Genomic DNA, 19,967 nt, shown 5'->3' with positions numbered 1-19,967 from the left:
TATACATACAGTACAGTTAGGTTATGCATTCACCTCTTTCTTGATGGACATTTGGTTGTTTCTAGTTCTTGGCTCCTACAGATAAAGCTGCTCTGAGTGTTTGTATACAACTCTTTGTATGGGCATACACTTTTGTTTCTCTTGTGAAGATATCTAGGAGTAAAATGGTTGAATTGTATGATAGTTATATGTTTAACTCCTTAAGATGCTACCAAACTGTTTTCCAAAGTGTCTGTAACATTTTACGTTTCACATCAGCAGCGCATGAGAATTCTAGTCGCTTGACGTCCTCAACAATACTTGGCAAAATTTGTCTTCTTAATTTAGCTGTTTGAGTAGGAGTTTGGTGGTATCTCATCATGGTTTTAATTTGCACTTCCCTGCTGATGCTGAACGTCTTGCAGATGCTGATTTACCATCCACAGATCTTCTTTGGTAAAGTGTCTGTTGAAAAATACTTTCCCTAATTGTTTTCTTGTAGAAGTTTTCTAGTTTTAAGTTTTACATTTAGGTCAATGATCTATTTTCAGTTACTTTTAATATGGATATCTACTGGTTTCAGCACCATTTGTTGAAAAGACTATCCTTTTTTGATTGAATTACTTTTACACCTTTATCAAAGGCCAGCTGTCCATATATATGTGTGGGTCTGTTTCTGGACTTTTTTTCTATTCCATTGATCTGTCTATCTTTAAGCCAATGCTGCATCGTCTTGATTACAGAATCTTTATAAATAAGTATTGAAATCAGGTGATCATTGTTCTTTAACTTTGTTCTCTTTTCAAAGTTGTTTTGGCTTTGGCATTTCTATAAGAATTTTAGAATCAATTTGTCACATTCTCCAAAAATTCTGCTCAGATATTGATTGGAGTTGGATTGAATTTACAGGTCAATTTTGGGAGAATGGCTTGGTTACATGTGGATCTTTTAAAATTTCAATGTTTTGTAATTTTCAGTGTATAGATGTTGCACATCTTTTGATAGATTTATTTCTAAGTATTTTATTTTTTTGTTTCTGTTGTAAAAGGTATTAATTTCTGACTGTTGCTTGTATATAGAAATATGATTGATTTTTAAAGTATTGATCTTGTATTCTGCAATCTTGCTAAATTCACTTATAAGTCCTAGTAGGTTTTTCATACACAGCCTTTTTTAAGTGTATGCTTTTTGACATAATCATAACACTGTCAACAGAATTTTGTATTCTTTTCACTTAAATTTTACAAATGAGTATGTCCTCAAAGTATAAAAACTTATTGTAAACATTAAAATTAATAGTTGCATTATGTATCAAAGCGTAGTTAGCAATCACTGTTATTAACATTTCTGTTTTTCTGTAAACTGAATGCAGTGATTCATGTCATCATGATATACATGGTGAATTGCTATCTGAAGGCACGTACCAGTTGTGTAGCTCTGCTCCAGCTATGGGTGAAAATAACCAATTCACTGATTTTGTAACTGTGCTGAGTGCTGTCATGTTCCAGTCATTGCTAGTTTATTTAGTTAGGATGGTTCATGGTTCATGGCTTCTATTTTTTTGGATAACTAGTAAAGTTAGTTTGTCATGAGGTCATTAATATTTTGATCATTCTCTTAACGCATTTTCTGTTTGTGTTCTAAGTGACTCCATTCTCAACTATTAGTAAAACATTTTTTGCCCTCAAATTATAATTAAAATTTATTTTTATTATTTTATTATAAATAAAATAATATAAATTATAAATAAAATTATAAATTATAGAAGTTTTTATTTAAAAATTTGACCTAATTTTTTTTTTCATGCTTTCATGGTAGCTTTTCTTACGGTCCTTCCTGAGGACTGGATTAAGTTTATAGATAGCGGTCACTCACAGGTACCCAATTTGACGTTTTAAATGCCTCCCATGCCCCAGGTATTAAATCCAACCGACTACCTCCATGTATACTTGTGAGTTCCCTTTTGGAATACAAATTACTTTGAAAATATTTCTAAAAGAAGAGAGTGAGTTTAGAACAACTATTGCTTGCTCTGGTAGTGAGGAAAAAATATTCTGAATCTACTCAAATCCATTTCCATCCTTTTCTCATTTGTGACCTAAGATGCTACCAGGATGTTTCAGCAAAGTGATAGACTCTTCCCTGACTGTGGTGGCAGCTGTTCCTTTGCTGTCAGGCCTGTGTCAAAATAACTGAATCACTTAAAAGGAAAAAAAAAACGTTTGCTGCTCAAAATAACTGAGATCAGAAGTCTCTTATCTGCCTGTGCCTGTGAGTGAAGGAATGCGCCAGGGACGATTTCCCTGCCGCATGGTGCCCTGGTGCTCGGAAGAGCCCTGGCTCATTTTCAAGAAACAATGCAAGTTGAATGCGAGTTGGTGTCATTGCTACTGTGTTGTGGTGACATGTGGCTTGAGTTTCACATCCTCTTGGTCTGCGTAGTAGCTGTGAGACACATTCGAGGGCGACCTCCTCTGCCTGTGTCCCAGGTGGGTTTTTTAGTCATGTGAGGCAAGGATGCAAGACGTTTCTCTGCAGGACCGTCCTGGTGGCAATCCCAGGTCCTGACACTGAGCCTAAATTTTACTTGTCATCTAAACCCCTGTCAGCATCCGTTCCCAGCAGCATTCACCGCCACGTGGGTCACTGAGAAAGCAGGTCCTGCACTAGAGGAACCGTGGCCGTGATGTCGTTCTAAAACACAGTGTATGAATAGAAAACTGGAGGTTTAGCGAGGCCAACAGATTAGGAGATGATTGCCAGGGAAAAGACAGTCTGCTGCTGACGGCTGCCAAGAAGGGGCACATGACACCGTGGGGCCACACGAGGAAGCAGCAGGGGCAGCTGCAGGTAGAGAGAGGGAGGGATTGTGGGCTCCAGCCTATATTGTCATTTCCCCAGGGAGGAATGGGTGAGGCCTGCGGGTGAGCTGGCTTAGGACTGGCTAGTCTGAATATCAGCGGGTTCTGGGGTGCGGGCGCTGTCCCTGGTTCTGGTTCCTGGCCTCTGGGGGACTAGGGAGGTGGATAGTGGCCTGGAGTGGGAAGTCAGTAAAAGAGGTAGTTTGAGTTGGGGCTCCGGATTGGTTGGCTTGTATTTGAAAAGTGCACTCTCACTGTTAGAGTTGTTTGCCATCCTAGGGGTTGGCTAACCCTGGGAAGGGCAGTCCCTCTGGGGTCTGTAAATCCTCAGATGTCAAAATGTAAGAATACAGAAAATAAAAGACATGGTTGATACAGATATGTAACCAACCCATAAATATTTGTTGAATGCCTCCCATGCCCAAACACTAAACTATGTGCATCAGTTAATATAAAATAATAACAATGAAACCAGCATAGTCTTATATAGCCCTCACCATGTGCCAGATATTCCACATGCTGTACAAAAATTAACCCAGTTAATGCCTATAACGGCCCCTTGAGTAAGTACTTTTACCATCCCAATTTTACAGATGAGGAAACTGAGGCTCAGAGAGGTTAAGCAACTGGCTAATGTCACACAGGAAGAACTGAAGCAGGGATATAAACTCCAGAAGGCTGGAGCCTGTGTTTTAACTACTGCATAGTACTATACATGATATGATTTCTCCTGTCAAGGAGGAAGAGCTACTTCAAAAGAGAAGACAAATATTTGAAGGGAGAAGTGGAAGTAAAGAGCAGGGTACATTTCATCTCAGAAGAATGGAATGGTCCAGTGCTCCCTCAAAGGGGAGTTGTGCACAACCTAGGGGGTATGTGAGACCGTTCAGGTGGGGAGGCAGGCAGGAAGACAGGATTGGAACTTACACGTGTGTGTGTCTGTTGCTAGCTCGTTGAACAGCCAGTCCTCCCAGAGAAAACCAGTGATGGAATAGTCACATCTGATGAGACACAGTCAAAAACCATGGAATTAATCAAGTTCACTGTATGAAATATGGATGGACATCTATGTCATTAGCTAGTGTCTCAAGAGATGATAGACACTGAGGGAGAACTGTGTCACTGACATCCGCTGTTCTTAATGACGGTGGATGATTCAGACTCACTGGGAGAGTTGAAGGTCATGAACAATGGGAGTGAACGGGGTTGATGCCTCCTGCGCTCCTGGGTATGGGGGACACTGTGTGAAGCATCCATTCTAGTCGGGGAGGACAGGTGACAAATAAGATGAACCAAGGCAATGTATGGTATATTAGGGAGTGATACATGCCGGGAACAAAAATACAGCAGAGTCGGGGAAAGAGTCGTAGATTTTAGATAGCATCGCCCAGTAGGGCCTCGGTGAGAAGGAACAGAGTTACTACCTAGAGGAAGTAAGGGAATGAGCCATGTGGCCATCTAGGGGCAGAGCAGTACCCACACACACACACACTCCCCACCCCAAAAAACCCCCACCCAGAGCAAGTACTAACACACTAACGTGGCACTGCTCCTGGAAGGATGAAGCGTAAGGAGGTCAGTGCACCTCGAGCCCAGTGAACAGGAGAGGGATGGAGACCAAATGGATAATAGGTGTGGGGCAAGCGTGTGGGAGGTCCTTGTAGCCACAGAAAAGACCTTTGGCTTTTTACTGGGAGTGGAATGGGAAGACACTGGAGCGGGTGAACAAAGAAGTGATGTGATCTGGCTCGTGTTTCTAGAGGCTCCTTTAGATGGCTGTGTTGGAAATACGTTGGAAGTAAGGACAGAGGCATGTTACCCACTGGAAAACTCAGAACAGTTTTCCAGATGGGTGATGATGGTGGCTTGGACCACAGTAAAGGCACGGAGAAGGAGCTGCATATTGGGCATGGTTTGCTGGTAGAACCAGCAGGGTTTACTGATGCAGATTTGAGCTGTGAGACGGAGACGAATGGTACATACACAGTCTTTTACTGAAAAGTACACCAGGGGTCCAGGCTTACAACATTTTACTGGTGGGATGTGCAGTGAAAAGTTGTGGAGGCCACTGGCATAGACAGTATATTGTCTGCAGGGATTTTGAGGAGGGAGAGAGCACTCAGGGGAGGGTGGTCAGTGCTGGACGTGGTGGGGCCTGGAGGACTGGGTAGCGTTCAGACAGAAAGGTGGGGGCGGGGGGTTGCACCGTGGGAGCCACAGAGGAAGGGAGGTGGCTCTGCCCAGGCCTGTTCCGAGTCAGTCCACGTGGAGCCCTGAGTACAGGCAGTAGATTGGCCAACTTGTCCCACCCTTGAACTCCAAATAGAATTTTTACATTGGGCAGTGAAGCGTGATGGGGACTTTTTGAATGGGACTGTTAGTGGTTGAATGTACTTCAACAGTTTGCTCCTCTGATAAGCTCTGAATGAAGGCCATTAGTTACCGAATTAATAAATGTTAACTCAGTGGCCAGAATGATTTATGTACTGAATGAGACCGTATCAGTAAGTTATTATACATACACATACAGCTATTGATATATATCCATACATATATAAGCGTGTTTCTGTTTAGAGCATAGTGGTTGCACTCTGTTACATAGTATAGCGTGTAGTGTAATTGTAGATATACTTACGTAGCTGTACATGTAGATTTCTGTCAGTGAGAATGATTCCATTGGACTTAAAATTATTTGCTATATAATAAAAATGAATTTTTCTGATTATGTATAGCTGAATTTAAAAAAGCCTTGTCTCTTTGTCCTAAAGCAGTTGGGGTTTCTCGGTGAATGTTATTTATTTGGTTTTCCATTCACCAGCTCATCGCGTGGTCCTGCCAGTATACATCCTGCACGTCACTTCTTGGCTCTCCAAGATGCAGCGCTCGAGTGCCCCGGGCATAAACAGTGTGGTGGAAATACCCTTTCCCCATCTGTGTTTGTAAGACAGTCCCTTTCACGCCAGAAGAACTATTTCAGGAAGATGATTCATGTCACATTTTGGCCTCATTACAGTTTTAAGTTGTAGATGGCGCTGCTTTGCCTGGAGGTGTAAACATCAATTTTATCTTCATATGCGTATGGGAAACCTGGAGCTGAAAAAAAATACTTTCTAATCTTGAGTTCAGTTTTAGGTTATCAACAAAGAGGTTAACAAGATATTTATCAGAATTCTAATTTTACATTATTAAATGCATGCTTCTGAAGAATGCCATTCACTTGTGGCCGTGCCTCTGTTCTTCATTTCCAAACACAGATGGAGAAGAACCTAATGTCTTGCTGTTACAAGCAGATGATTCTGTAAAATAAATAAACACTGCACTTTCTCTTTGGAAATGCTGAGGAGAGTGAGAGCAGGTGTTAAATCACCGTCTGCAGTTATAACAGGAGGGACAAGATTATTCAACGTTTATTTAGGTCGCAAAGCATGAAGTCAGGTGAAGCTATTATGATAAGTCCAATTTGCTTTTTGGTACTATTTAAAGATATGACAAATCATTTATTTAATTTTTGGTTAAAATGCATGACAGCAACAGGAATGAGAAGCAAGTTATCACCTGAGTTTATTTCATGCCTTGTAAACTCTTGGAAATGTTTATGGATTTGTCCCCAAACTGGGTCTTAAAAGGAGGAAAAGTGAGTTTGGAGGGTGGTTGGATTTTTCTGTGACTTTCAAGGAATTTTACATCCTACCTCAAAATTTAAAACTTGGCAAAATATTATTTATTTAAAAAATTTTAATTACAGCAGTGAAAGCAATGTGAAGAAATGACAGTGAATTTGTTGCTGTTGTTTGTGCTATAATGCCCATTTTGATGGCCACATTTTTTGGATAGAATGACCACCTTTCTGGTCTACTAACAGTAAGCTCCCCCATGGATCTGTGCTTTAAAAACTTTTCTATTTCAGCTGTGGGTTGGTGTTTTGCATTTGGACCTTCTCACTCACAACTTTTAAGGAGCTTGATTAATCTTTAAGTAAGATTTCTCAATTAACAATAACCCTAATGCATTGTGAGTTCTTTGATTCTAAAGTGGTGATTTGAAAAATATTAGTGATTTGAGGATATTTAAGCAGCTTTGCCAATTCAACTGAATCCAGAAAAACTGTCCTTTGAGTTCCCTCAACCTGTTAGAATCTTCTAGCTGTGACAAGTGACATCTACTTTTATTCTTTTTCTTGAGAGACTACCTGTTACCTTCTCTTGGTTATTCAGTGACTGCCTCATTAACTAGCCTGATCTTTACTTTCAGAAGTAACCAAAAAAAGTTCTCCAGGTGATTCTGATGTTCTAAGAGGACAATAGGCAACAGTTAAATAAAGGATACAGCTTGAAACTCCAATGTTAACACAGACACAACTGCTAAAGTTCTCTGTTTTGGGAAGTTGTTAACTGGATTTATCTGTGACCTATGCACGGTGTGATTGACATTAGACAGCTACTGAAACAAATAACACGATGTTACATTTCACATTTCCCCTTCTGTCTTCTCAGCCATCATGTATGTCATGGGCGCACTTGGTCCTGCAGTGGGATATTTATTAGGTGGACTTCTTATTGGTTTTTATGTTGACCCCAGAAATCCCGTTCATCTTAATCAGAATGATCCTCGTTTCATTGGAAACTGGTAAGAATTGTTTGCTAAATCTTTTATTTCACTTGTTACTATGATAGAGTCATAGACCCCTTGTGGTTAAAATAAAAATTTCCAGAATGAGAAGACAAAAAATAGCTAAATGTCACCCAGGAAGGGGTGGTAGGCAGAATAATAATCCTCAAAGATATCCATGTCCATTTGGACCTTCTCACTCATGCCTTTTACAGAGATAGTGGAAATTATAATCCCCAAAGATATCTGAACCCCCAGAACCTGTGAATGTGCTACCTCTACAGGGCAAAAGGACTTTGCAGATGTGATTGAATTTAGAATCTTGAGATGGGGAGATTATCCTGGATGATCCAAATGGGTCCAATACAACTACAAGGGTTCTTATAAAAGAAAGAAAGAGGCAGGGGGGTCAGAGTAAGAGAAGAAGTTATGATGATTGAAGGAGAGTTTGGGGTGATGTGCTTTGAAAATGACCACGAGCCAAGGGGTACTGCAGAAGCTGGGAAAAGCAAAGAAATTGGTTCTTCCCTGGAGCCTCCAGAAGGAATGCAGCCCTGCCAATCCACTTTTTTACATCTGACCTCCAGAAGATAATATGATAAGATAATACATTTGTGTTGCTCTAAGCCATGCAGGGTGTGGTGATCTGTTATCACCTAAGAAACTCTTTTGGAAGAGTTGAGAGCAAGGGCTTCATCCACATTCTTTGGGATTCAGACAGCTGTTTTCTTCATAGCCGAGTAAAGGAAAAGGGGAACGTGGCTGTCTTGGGACTTTCCTGTGTACTTTAATCATAGCTTTCATTATCTTTTCTGTGCCTTTAAAAAAGTATTTTCTCCCCACTTCCTCATTGTATTTGTGTTTCTGCTTCGTCTTCCCCCACTGTCCACTGCCACACTCTTAGTGAATCCTCGCACTCAGTAATTGTTTGTTTCCTGGGTGTGCTGGAGATTCAGCTGCTCTCTCCCTTAGTATCCTTTAACTGTTTTGCTAAATCAGTACGCTTAGGACTTAGAATGAGAGCTCCAACTTTGGATGGTAGATTATTTATCCATCTACCCAGGGCTGCATCTGAATTCTTCTCAGTCCTCAATTTGAACATAAGAAGTTATTTTTTCATGACTGCAAGCACTAACTGGATGTGTCGGCATCCCGAATTCATTTAACATGGGTTAGTAGTAGATATACATGGAAAAGAAGTGTTCATTTTCAAACAGAGAGAGTATTTCATTATTAGAAACTAGTGCCAAGTAATTACTTTCTAAAGAGTTTCTTAGATGACTTGTGTTCTCTCTGTGTTTCATCATAAGATAATAACCCCATAGCTTGAGGTATGTGGGCATAATGTTTAGCAGTATTTTCTAAGCAGTTAATAAATGTTAATTAAATTATAGAACACTTCTTATTTTCATAAGTAAATACTCTTTGAGAATGGAAGTGCTGAGACCTAGATGAGCCTTGCCTGGTAGAATTTTCTAATTGTTCAAAAGGGAGTTCCCTTGTCAGCAGTAGGGGAATAACACAGGAATTTTAAGGTCTTGATCCATAGTGAAATTTTTGGTCTCAATGGCTGTCTTCTTTGCACTTCTTTGAAATAATTCAAAGTAAGGATTTTTTAAAAAATTCCCAGAAAACTAGATTATTCAAATGTGTCTGTGAACATCCCATGTACAGTCTGTGTTCTCTGTAGGATCCATGAGAAGAACAGGGCAATAAGGGAACATCTGGAGGGGGAGAGAGAGGCGTGGGGGACCAGCTCAGGGGCAGGGAGAAGGGAGAAGGCAGGAGCTTTAGGACACAAGGCCTTACGCTGTTTTCCAGAAGTTTTCTAATGGACGTCAACCCAATTGGTAGCAAAGTGGAGTGACTGAGTGCAGACCCTCAAGCTATACTCCCCTGGGTTTAAACCCCAGTCTGCCACCTAGTAACTGTGTGACCTTGGGGAAGTTACTTAACTTCTCTGAGCCTCAGGTTTTGTTCTGTTTTAATCCATAAAATGGAAGTAGTTGCAGTACCTACTTGCAGTAGGGTTGCTGTAAGGAATAAATGAGTCTATGTATGTGGAGCTGTAAATAGTTCTTGCTCCATAATGTGTGTTTGCTGTTAGTCAATCCTTTGGATTTAATCAGTGTTCAAGTGGTTTTATTCATTTCAATGGCTCCATAGCAGTTCTGCAAACAGTAAAGTTGTCCATCTAGAAATGCATAATAGGGGTCTCTTTGGAAATGAATTTTTGTTTATTGAGCAGCCCTGTTTGTAACAGACATCTACCTTGAACAGAGACAGTGTTATCTGATACAATGTTATTTTTTATGATGCCTAGTGGTAATGACAGGGTTTTTGGTGAATAGATGCTGGAAGAGTGAAGGAAAGACTGAGTGAATGATGCTGATATTTACTCTGTGCCTACTATGCGTCAAGCATTACACTAAATGCTTTACAAGCATTTTCATTTAAGCCTTATAACAACCATATGTAGTCACTAATGGTATGCCCATTATGCAGATGAGGAAACTGATGCTCACCAATTTGAATACCTTGCCCAAAGCCACAGAATCAGTGAGAGATGGACAGGGAACTGAGTCTAGCGGGGAGGTCTTAGACAATATGCTTATCTGTCCTCCCTTCAATAGGGAGTGTCTCTGAGCAATGGTTCATGAGAGGGAGTCAGGGCCGTGGCTTTTCAATTTTAGCTCTGACTGATGTAGCTGTTTCCCACATATAATGCACACTTTCTTGCCTGACTCAGCTTTTCTCAGCATCCTCTTTAGTACCACTGTTGTATCATGTGTTAACTTTGATGTTCCTGGAGAATGTTGAAGAATGTGGGCTGGTTTGCTCTGCTTAGAAAAGGCCCCAGACTTTTACATTATTTTTATTTATTCACTGTAATTCTCCCCCTTCTTCTGTTATTTGCTCTCCTTTCGAGCTACTCTGAGGGCGTCTTTAATGTTTGCCTATAATTTTAAGTCAGTGGCTCTGGGTGGAGGTGGGGGCCCTGAGTTTGTTATTAAAAACAAAACTAGCTGCTATGAATTGATTGCTGATTTGAGGCTAGGCATTTTATTAGGTCTTATATGTTGTCTTATTAATTTTGATGACCCCCCCAAAGTTATTATTACCCCCTTTCAGATGAGACAGCCCATTCAGAAAAGCTAACTCTCTCTCTCTCTCTCTCTCTATATATATATATAAAATGTCTTCGATTTTTCTTGAATTGTCTAATTTCTCACTAATAATATTTTGCAAATGTTTTCCATTTCTTTTGTCTTTTTCCTATTGTGTATGATTAGTGATAAGCATTATAACTATTTAGCAGCAAAACCTAGCTAGTATTTGTACAGCAAAAAGAAAGAAAGAAAGAAAGAAAAAGAAAGAAAGAAAGAAAGAAAGAAGGAAAGAAAAGAAAAGAAAGAAAGAAAAGCTGACTAATTTCTTCAGGATCTTAGAGCTAGTAAGTGGTAAAGACAGGATAAAAACCCAAGTCTGTCTGAAACCACAGCTCAAGACTGCCCCTGACACTCGGCTGCCTGCTCTCTTCTGGAGAGAGCGTGACAGATCCTGGGAAGTAAGGGGTTCAGGGGACTTGAATGCAGAGTTTGCAAAAAGCAATTCAAGAACCGTAACAGCAGTGCTGGGTTAGTAAAGGCCTTGTATGCAGCCAAGTACAAACAGGGCCAGATATTATTATAGCTCTGCTCCCTGCAGACAGATGACTCTGGTTTTTAAAAACCTATCTCATTCAGTTTATTTATTTAGGAAAATTTTTGAGTACCTAACCTGTGTCAGGCACTGTGTTCGTAATTATATACTGAATAACTGAGGTTGCTGGAAGTCTGCCTTGAGCCGTCTTCTCAAAATAAAACCTTTTTCTGATTATTTAATATCTTAATTGGATATAATGTTAAGTATCTTTGAAAACAGCACAGTGGATTGTTAATGACTGGTTCTAGGAATCATCCTCTCAGCCAAACCGTGACCTTTAGCAGCTGATAACAGCATTTTAATAGAAACACTTATTTTTCTAAAAAATGAATTTTCACTTTGCACTTGATCTGGATTCTCACTGGGTTGTCGTCAACATGAACGCTCAGAATGCTGCTTGCATTCTGATAACAACCGATGGTAACATGTTGATACCAAGGCCAGAATCTGAGCATTTATGAACTTCGAAGCTTTGAGGCAGAGTTTGGAGCTGAGGAATCCTAGTGGGAAAGGCATGTTAGGCCATCTCAGGCATGACCAGGGACCTCTATTTGCTAAGGAAAGGCTGGAAGGAGACTGAAAAACTGCCCTTGGGGAATTATGCAGGCAAGAAGCCCAAGGCCTTACCACATGGTTCTAATACAAGACTAGAATCTGAGATCTACGCTGGTACTCACTTCCTAACCTCTGCAGCATGGCAACCTTAGATGAGTTTAAAGACAGAATCTCAATTCTACGTAGCTCCAGGTCTACTTTGCCTCAGAAGCTTTCTGACCCATTGATTTCCCCTCCAAACTTGTATAGCGTTCATCTTCTGTGATCTAACATGATCTAACACTTAATCATGGACATTCTTGCATTTCTGGGAACTTTTTCTTGTATCTTTAGCTCGCTTACAACTAGGTTGTAAGTTCTTGATGGCAAAGAGCAAGTGTAAATGTCTTTAGCAGCACTCTCACTTGCTTAAGTTTGGGGAAGGCCAGCTCAGAAGGGTCAATACCGTCTCAAGTGCTTGCAGAAAAATATTTAAATGCCATCAGCAATTGAAATGACTTCACACCAGGTATTAATGGTTTTCTCTTGAGAAAAAAGTATCTGTATTGGTCCATAAAGCATGCTATGCAGTTTATATTATTTTTCTATTAAATTTATGAGCCATTGATTTCTAATAAAATGCACATTGTAGTAGAACTAACAGTGTTAGTCAGCAGAACTAACAACGTATGTGCTCAAAAACCCTTGAATGAAATTCCAGTCAGGCTGCTAATGATAATATTCATTATAGTAGTGGTATGGTCATTGGGTAGATTTCTCATTTATACTGCAGAAAGGGAGGGTTCCTGTATTTTCTCAGGTTTCCTAACTTCTTACTGCTGTACAATTGATGAAGGTAAAAAGTTTTCTCTGGAGGAATTTATCATCATAAACGTCTGCTTTGCTAATTTGTTCTCACTCATGATACAAAAGCCGTAAATACTATTCACATTTCCCGATTTTTTAGGTGGAGTGGATTCCTCCTTTGTGCCATTGCAATGTTTCTTGTGATATTCCCAATGTTTACTTTTCCAAAAAAGCTTCCACCTCGACACAAGAAAAAGAAAAAGAAAAAATATTCTCCTGATGTTGTCGGCGATGATGATGTTGTGAAGGAGAAACCAAACAACTGTGAACAAGTGGACAAAAAAGTTTCTTCTATAGGATTTGGAAAGAATGTCAGAGGTAAAGTATATCTTTTGAAAAAGTATGTGCCTGGCTATTCAGGTCAGTGCTACTCAAAAGCGTGGAGCCAGGCCAGTGCTGCCCACCAGCAGCTACTGGTCTGTGACAAGATAAAGGCTGAAATGAGAGTAAGTGCTGAGAAGCTTTTAAAAAGAAATTTGACAGAGTGATTTTGTGTCTCTTGAATCCAATAATGACAGTAATAACTGGGGCTTAAATTTTATACATTTAAAAAGTTCACTTTCTACTCACTCATCTTGAATGAATGCATCTTGTGAAAGTATCAGTAACAGTAGAGTAGAAGTAATAACAAAAAAATGGTCCTTCATCACAGATGGCTTGAGAAAGCACTGATTTAGATGTTAAAGGGACAGACTTCATGTATCTATCATTTACTGTAATTAGAGATGTCTGATTTTTAAAATACTTGTTGCGTTGTACAATGGATGGTTTGCTTCAGGGAATGGTGGGTTTGGTAGTGTGGCCTGATTTTTACATAAATATGAAACCTACCCCTGGGAACGGACCTCGTTCAGCAGTGGTTCTGTCAAATGCTTGTAAGTGGACTTGGAGAAGGAGAAGCCGGGGGATGGGTCTCCAAACCAGGCGTGAAAACATCCAGAGAATTTTCAGTGATGTGTACTGGTCTACTTTTTCGTTTTTATTTCTCTTAAAAATAATGACGTTACTAAAGCTAGATTAGGCAATCTCAGTTCTACACAACTTAATCTCATTTTAACCAGGTCGTCTTTGTTCCGTATTCAATACCTCTGTTGAGTGGCAATAAGTTCCTTTAATCCAAGAAATCTATAATGCCCTTGTCCCATTAGTTCCTGCCTATTTCCCAAATTCTCTGATTTGATTTTTTTAAATTGTGAAGCATAATATTTATGAAATGCTTCCATCAGCCGAGGTTGTTTTGGGTAAAATGTACCTGGGCACATTATCCTCTTACTTTGACTACATCCACAGTAAAAGCAAACAGGAACCTTTCAGACCTAGAAGGAAGCTGCTGATATATTGTGAACTGTCCTTGCAGCCTAAGAATAGTTAGATTGGGCTTTTTTTTTTTTTTTTAAGACTATATGTGTTCCAAGCAGTGAAGTGACCTTTCACTGGAAATGCTTCTTCCCACTTAAGTTTTCGATTTGCCTTCCCCGCTCCCTCCCCACTATTTTGGGACGATGTGTACTTTTGCAACTGCCACAGTGATTTCTGCTGCTCTTGCAACATAAAAGGTTCTCTGAATGCTAGCGTGGCCCGAGGTCTTACCCCATGGACCAGTCCATCATTTTTCATGGACATATTACAGACCATAATACTACTGAAGGAGTGATTTTTTTTTTAATAACTCAATTGAGAGCAAAGCTGATGTTAAAGAATTTAATATGCGAGAATAGACTAAGAGTCTTAATTTATGGAGAATATAAAGTAGAGTCAAGGGGAGAAGTAAGGGCAAAGCTAAAATTGCGTATTTATAGCTTAGGAGTAGGTGGCTCGAATGTGAAATTTTGGAGGAAGCAGTGTGAACGATGCTTTCAGTGCCCCATCTGTACCCGGGACCTTATAGTCTTCCTGGTGGGGAACTGTCTCTGTGCATACTTCCTGAAGGTCTGCGGGTCCTCTTTGCCTGAAGGTCTTCTTTTGCCTGAAGGTCTTCTTTGTAGGCTGGGAAACCACTTGGCTTCTTCAAGTGCCAAGGAATTAACACCCTGTTCTCCCACCGCTAAAACTGACTTAATCAATGGCTGATAAACATCCCAGCCCCACCCCCTCATAGTGAGACAGTTCCGAGGTATGTTTCTACTTCCTTTGTAAGCTGCCCTTTCTTCCCATGCATCGCGTCGCAGTCCTGGTCCAGCCTTTTCCGAATCTAAACTACATGCACTTTATCCTTGACTCAGGAGCTGCTTCTGGGGGAAGCTCACTTAGGCACGCAGGCTCAAGTGTTTAAAGTTGTCATGCATTTTAAAATTATTTTTCAAAATTGAATCTATTCGCTGTTTGATCTGATCCCTTCTTGTGCTGCTAGGGGTTGCTCGTCTCCATTTTTTTCTATGCTCAATTTGATGGTTCAGGATATTTTCTGTTAAAGGAAAGAATAAGAGGAGACTTTTGACAGTGATGGGGAGTTAGTTTATAAAATCCATTTTCATTCTGATTTTTTTGTCAGTATTTCTGATCAGTTCTCAACTGTTTTATTCTATGCCTTAATTATGATGACTGGTCTCACTTCTACAGCTAGCCTTCCTGGTTAGGACCAGAGCTGGTTCCTTTTATTACTTCCACTTGCACTGGATTCTCTAATTTTATCTCGACTTCAAGAGATGCTTCCTCTTGTTAGAGAAGAATCCTGTTTAAATGGGATTATAAAGTGAGAATGTTTTGCTAAAAATTATTCAAATAATGTTGATGTTGGAACAATGTTCAACTCTGATATTTAAAATTAATCCATATATATCTGGCACATATTGATTTCTGATACCTATTATTTATTGGAAGTGACAGTCTAATATTTAATCTGATTTTCAAATGGATAAATTAAATCTTTGGGAATCATTCTACCTTAGACATAATTTGTATTACAAAGCTGAGATTCTACTGAGGTCTTGAATTAAAGAATGGTTGTTAAGATATCATTTTGAGTTAAATCTGAGTTTGATTCCCAGATCTTCTTTCTCTTTGTCCTGTTTTCAGGAGCAGGGTTCCTCTTAGTCTTTATTCTATATTTGAAAATTGTAAATCAGTATTAGCTTCCTTAAAGAGAAGGTGGAAACATAGCTAAGTTAGAATATTTTATTTCCTTAAAACAAAATGATTTGGGTCATACAGAATGGTGCTCTTTGGGAAGCTTTATTGCAGAGAATACAAGAAGAAAATACACTATACTTCCCACCCTCTGCCTCCACATTTTAATGATAGACACTGGGAAAAATCTGACTCAGTGTTTCTTATTATAAATTATGCAGGAATAAGACTGTTTTAAAACACCACAAAGGACAAAGTAGAATTTTCAGTGTGTCTGCATCACCTTTCCAGAAAAAGATTAGCGTTGACTGCATCAACATCTTACTAATAAAAAGAAACACTTAAAATACTTAAGTGGATCAATTTCCCTGAGGTCTGAGGTCCAGCATGATAAAAGTCTTCTGAATTTAACTGGGTATCTTCCTACATAGAAAACTTTTGGTAGCAGTTAATCATAAGAGAATTTAAATTTTTGTGTCCGCTTTTAACATTTTAAGCTTCATTGCCTTGCATGATTAAGTAGCATAAAGCATAACAGATGTTTCTCCGCTAGGCTTTCGTCTGTGGTAGAGAATACTGTGTGTTTTTTTGGTCAATAAATCTTTATTTGTCCATTGAATTACAAAATTTCAGAAACAGCTCATTCTGCCTTTGAATTAAAATAGAATTATCGGTGTCTCCGCCCACGTTCTTCTTAGCTTCTCAGTTAATTGGCTACCATAAGTGCTCTCCAACGTACTGGAGACCCCGTCTCTCCAATACAGCCCCTAACCACAGGAAGGCAATCCACATTTAAGTTAATTGAAATTAAATAAAATTAAAAATCGCATTCCTCAGTTGCCATAGCCACTTTCAAAGTCTCAACAGACACACGTGGCTAGGGGACCATATTGGACAGCACAGAACAGAGTATTTGCATCAGAGCAGAAAGCTGCGATGAGAGAAATTCCATTAATTGAAAGGAACCCTGTGATGAATAAAAGGGAGGCTCCTCAGGATGTGAATAAACACGGCCAAATCCATTTGCTTGCAGTCTGAATTCTCCAACTGGGTTTTCTTACATTAGGCCACTGTGTGCGTAGGTTTATCAGAGAACTCCTATAAACTTAAGTTTTATGTTCATAAGATATATCCAATAAAGACCCAAAATTCATCCCTAGAAGACTTAAGAATGAACTAGCAAATGCTCGGAACTGTCCTTTGGTCCAGAAAAACCATTATTCCTTGTCATCACCAAACAGTCTGTCAGACCAAAATAGGCACTTCCTGAAGCCACTGTCACAGCTTTTGGTCTAAGGAGACTCGCATTCCACGTACTCACAGCCAGGAAAAAGTTATTACCAGAAGCCAGTGTTTTTCAGTTTCTCCTATGAGCCAGGTTTGTGCTGTGGGCTTTACACTTTATTGTTTTTAATCCTCTCAACAACTCATGGAGATAAGTATTGATATCCATATTTGATAAGTAAAGAGAATAAGCTACAGATTACTTGCTCATTTCAAGGTTGACCAGCCAACCTGGTGTGCAAGGGGAGTGATCGGTTTTCCAGGATGTAAGACTTTCAGTGCTAAAACCAGGAAAGTCCTGGACAGACTGATAGCTGTTCACCTTATTGGGTCACAAAACTCCTAATCTCAGAACAAAAATCAAACAAATCTTTCTTGAGTATGCTATGTTTATAACCCTAACTAAGTAAAGTAGTTACTCCGAGGTGAAGAACTGATTTAAAGAGCCCATTGGAACTTACAGAATTTTGATCACTAGAGAATTATGTTGTCATCATCTAACTCAATGACTATTCACTCTCCAGAAGCTGCTGTTTTCCAAGCTGTGGGCAGATGTGAAGATGAGTAAGCTGTAGTTTGCCCTCAGAGACTTGTAGTACACTGAGGGAGACAGGACAAGTACAGATAAGAATACACCAACAGCCAAAAAAAAAAAAAAAAAAAAAAAAAAAGGCGAGACACAGTGGTGTGAGGGTGAAAGGCAGCGAGTGAGTGTCTAGCTGAGGGATGAGGACAGGTATCCTAGAGGAGGTGGGATTTGTGATGTCCCTTGGAAGACCTGGAGAATTTCAGTAAGTGGAGGTGGGCTAGTGGGAGTATTCCAGTCAGAGAGAGCACAGGCAAGAAGGTCAGACTGTGGAGATGTATTTGAAAATGCTGAACACGTGTATTGTGGTCGGTATGTCAGAGATACATGGCAGAGGCCTGGGAGGTAAGTTTGGGAAGGTAAGGCAGGGCCACATTGTGCGTAGAGAGCTAGAGTTCTCACCTTTAACTGAATCTGCCCTCACTGGGCAGTGGGGAGATTTGAGCAGCATTTGGCTTAATTAGGTTAGATTAGGGAGGGAAGGGAGTGGAATGGACTTGGGGTGGGGCAGGTAGAATACTATGGACAGAGCCCAAGGGAGAAGTGATGATGGTTTGGCCTGTAGAGAAGGAAAAGACAGTAGCCTGCTCAGCTGGTCTCCTTGTTTCTACCTTTGTCCCCTTTCAGTTGCTTTCAACTCTGTAGCCAGAAGGATCTTGCTGAAACACCACTCCTCTGCTCCAAGCTTCTATGGTCTCCCATCTTACAGAAGAGTCCCCTCCCTACGTGACCTACCAGGACCACGATCTAACCCCTGGTTACCTGCTTGACCCCATCTCCTTCTTGCAGTCCCATTTGTTCATTCTCCTTCAGCCATATTGGGCTCATCACTGGTCCTCAGATGTGCCAGGCACATTCTCACCTCAGGGCCTTTGCACTTGCCATTCCTTTGCTGGGAACTTTTTCTCCCCAGTCTACTTCCTCAGGATATTACTCAAATGGCCCTTTTTCAATGAAGCCTTTCTTGGCCACCCTATTTAAAAATGTCTACCTTCTTCTCTCTCCCTCTTTTATTTTTCTCCTGGGCACTCATCACTATCTAACATACTGTGCATTTTACTTATTTGTCTTATTTATTGCCTCAGCAATAAGAAAGTAAGCTCCAAAAAGGCAAGGGGATTTTTTGCTCATCATGTTCCCTGATGAAATCATACCATCTAGTAGACGCTCAGTCAATATTTGATGAATGAATTATTGAATGATGAGGAGGGAAGGAAGAGGTGTGTCTATAGGATGTGGCGGCTGATCAGGGAATGATGGGGAGAGAGGTACCAAAGATGGTTCAGGGTTTCAACCTCAGATGATGGAGAGAATAGAGGGGCAGAAGAAATAAATTCTGAATTTGAGCTGCCTAAGAATATCCAGAACTGTAGCGTGTGGCCCTTTGCTAGGTGTTTGAAAACCCAGTGTAGCATGGAGTATGTTAGAGGCAATACTTGACTCAGCAGAGAGGGATCACCAAAAGCCATGACCCTGGGCCATGCCGTCTTAGCCCTCTTGCATTTTGCCTTTGATTTTTGGCTGCGTTGCATTTTAGTTTCAGGTTGGCAGCTTTTATTGAAAACTGTTGCTTGAACTCCCCATGTTTGCCCTAAGAGCATATCTCAGTGCCCTTTATGTAAAATTCTATTTCTTGAGAATGGTGGTTCTCAGACCTAGCCCACCTAGGAAGCACATGGGCTGCTTAGAACCCAGAGTCCTGAACCCCAGCCCAGAGTGTCTGACTCAGGAGGCCTGAGGTTTGGCCTCAGACTCTGTGTTTTTAACAAGTCCCAGGTGATACTGATGCTGTTGGGACAGGGACCACACTGTGACAGTCACTGCTCTAGAACGTAGTTAGGAAAAGCTCTGTATTCCACAGGGAAATTGGAATGTTTTTGCTAATAATGAGTATACAACTTTTTGCTTTTGGTGGCTGGAATGCTGAGAGTCAAATTTGAAGCCCAGGAAGAATCTGAAGAATTTAATTCCTTTCTTTGGCTCTGATGTTCTGCTTTATTTACATCTTCTTTATTTCATTTTTTTCAGGGAAATATGATGAATTTATTATTTAAGTTTCTTTTTAAAAATTGAAGTATACTTGATTTACAATATTATATTAGTTTCAGATGTACAACATGGTGATTCAATATTTTTATAGATTATACTCCATTTAAAGTTATTACAAAATAATAGCTCTGTTTCCCTGTGCTGTACAATATATCCTTGTTGCTTATTTATTTTATACATAGTAGTTTGTATCTCTTAATCATCTACTCCTATTTTGCCCCTCCCTCCTCCACTGGTAACCACTAGTTTGTTCTCTGTATCTGTGAGTCTGTTTCTGTTTTGCTATATACATTTGTTTATTTTTTAGATTCCACATATAAGTGATAACATAGAATGTGTGTCTTTCTCAGTCTGACTTATCTTACCCACTAGGTCCATCCATGTTGTTGCACATGGCAAAAATCTCATTCTTTTTCATGGCTGAGTAG

At 40.0% G+C, this 19,967-nt stretch overlaps 1 protein-coding gene across 2 annotated transcripts in view; it reads left to right on the top strand.

Moving 5' to 3' along the window:
- Window positions 1-19,967, top strand: part of SLCO5A1 (solute carrier organic anion transporter family member 5A1) — a 108,065-nt gene that overhangs the window by 38,898 nt on the left and 49,200 nt on the right. For both annotated transcript variants that reach the window (XM_006193729.3, XM_032469905.1), the window contains exons 3-4: window positions 7,334-7,466; window positions 12,655-12,872. In XM_006193729.3, the coding sequence (XP_006193791.1) occupies window positions 7,334-7,466; window positions 12,655-12,872 (351 nt within the window). The remainder of the gene's footprint in view (window positions 1-7,333; window positions 7,467-12,654; window positions 12,873-19,967) is intronic.

This window comes from Camelus ferus, chromosome 29 (assembly GCF_009834535.1).
Source record: "Camelus ferus isolate YT-003-E chromosome 29, BCGSAC_Cfer_1.0, whole genome shotgun sequence".
Classification (NCBI taxonomy): Eukaryota; Metazoa; Chordata; class Mammalia; order Artiodactyla; family Camelidae; genus Camelus; species Camelus ferus.
Note: the sequence above shows the minus strand (reverse complement) of the source record. Positions and strands in the feature narration are given on the sequence as shown.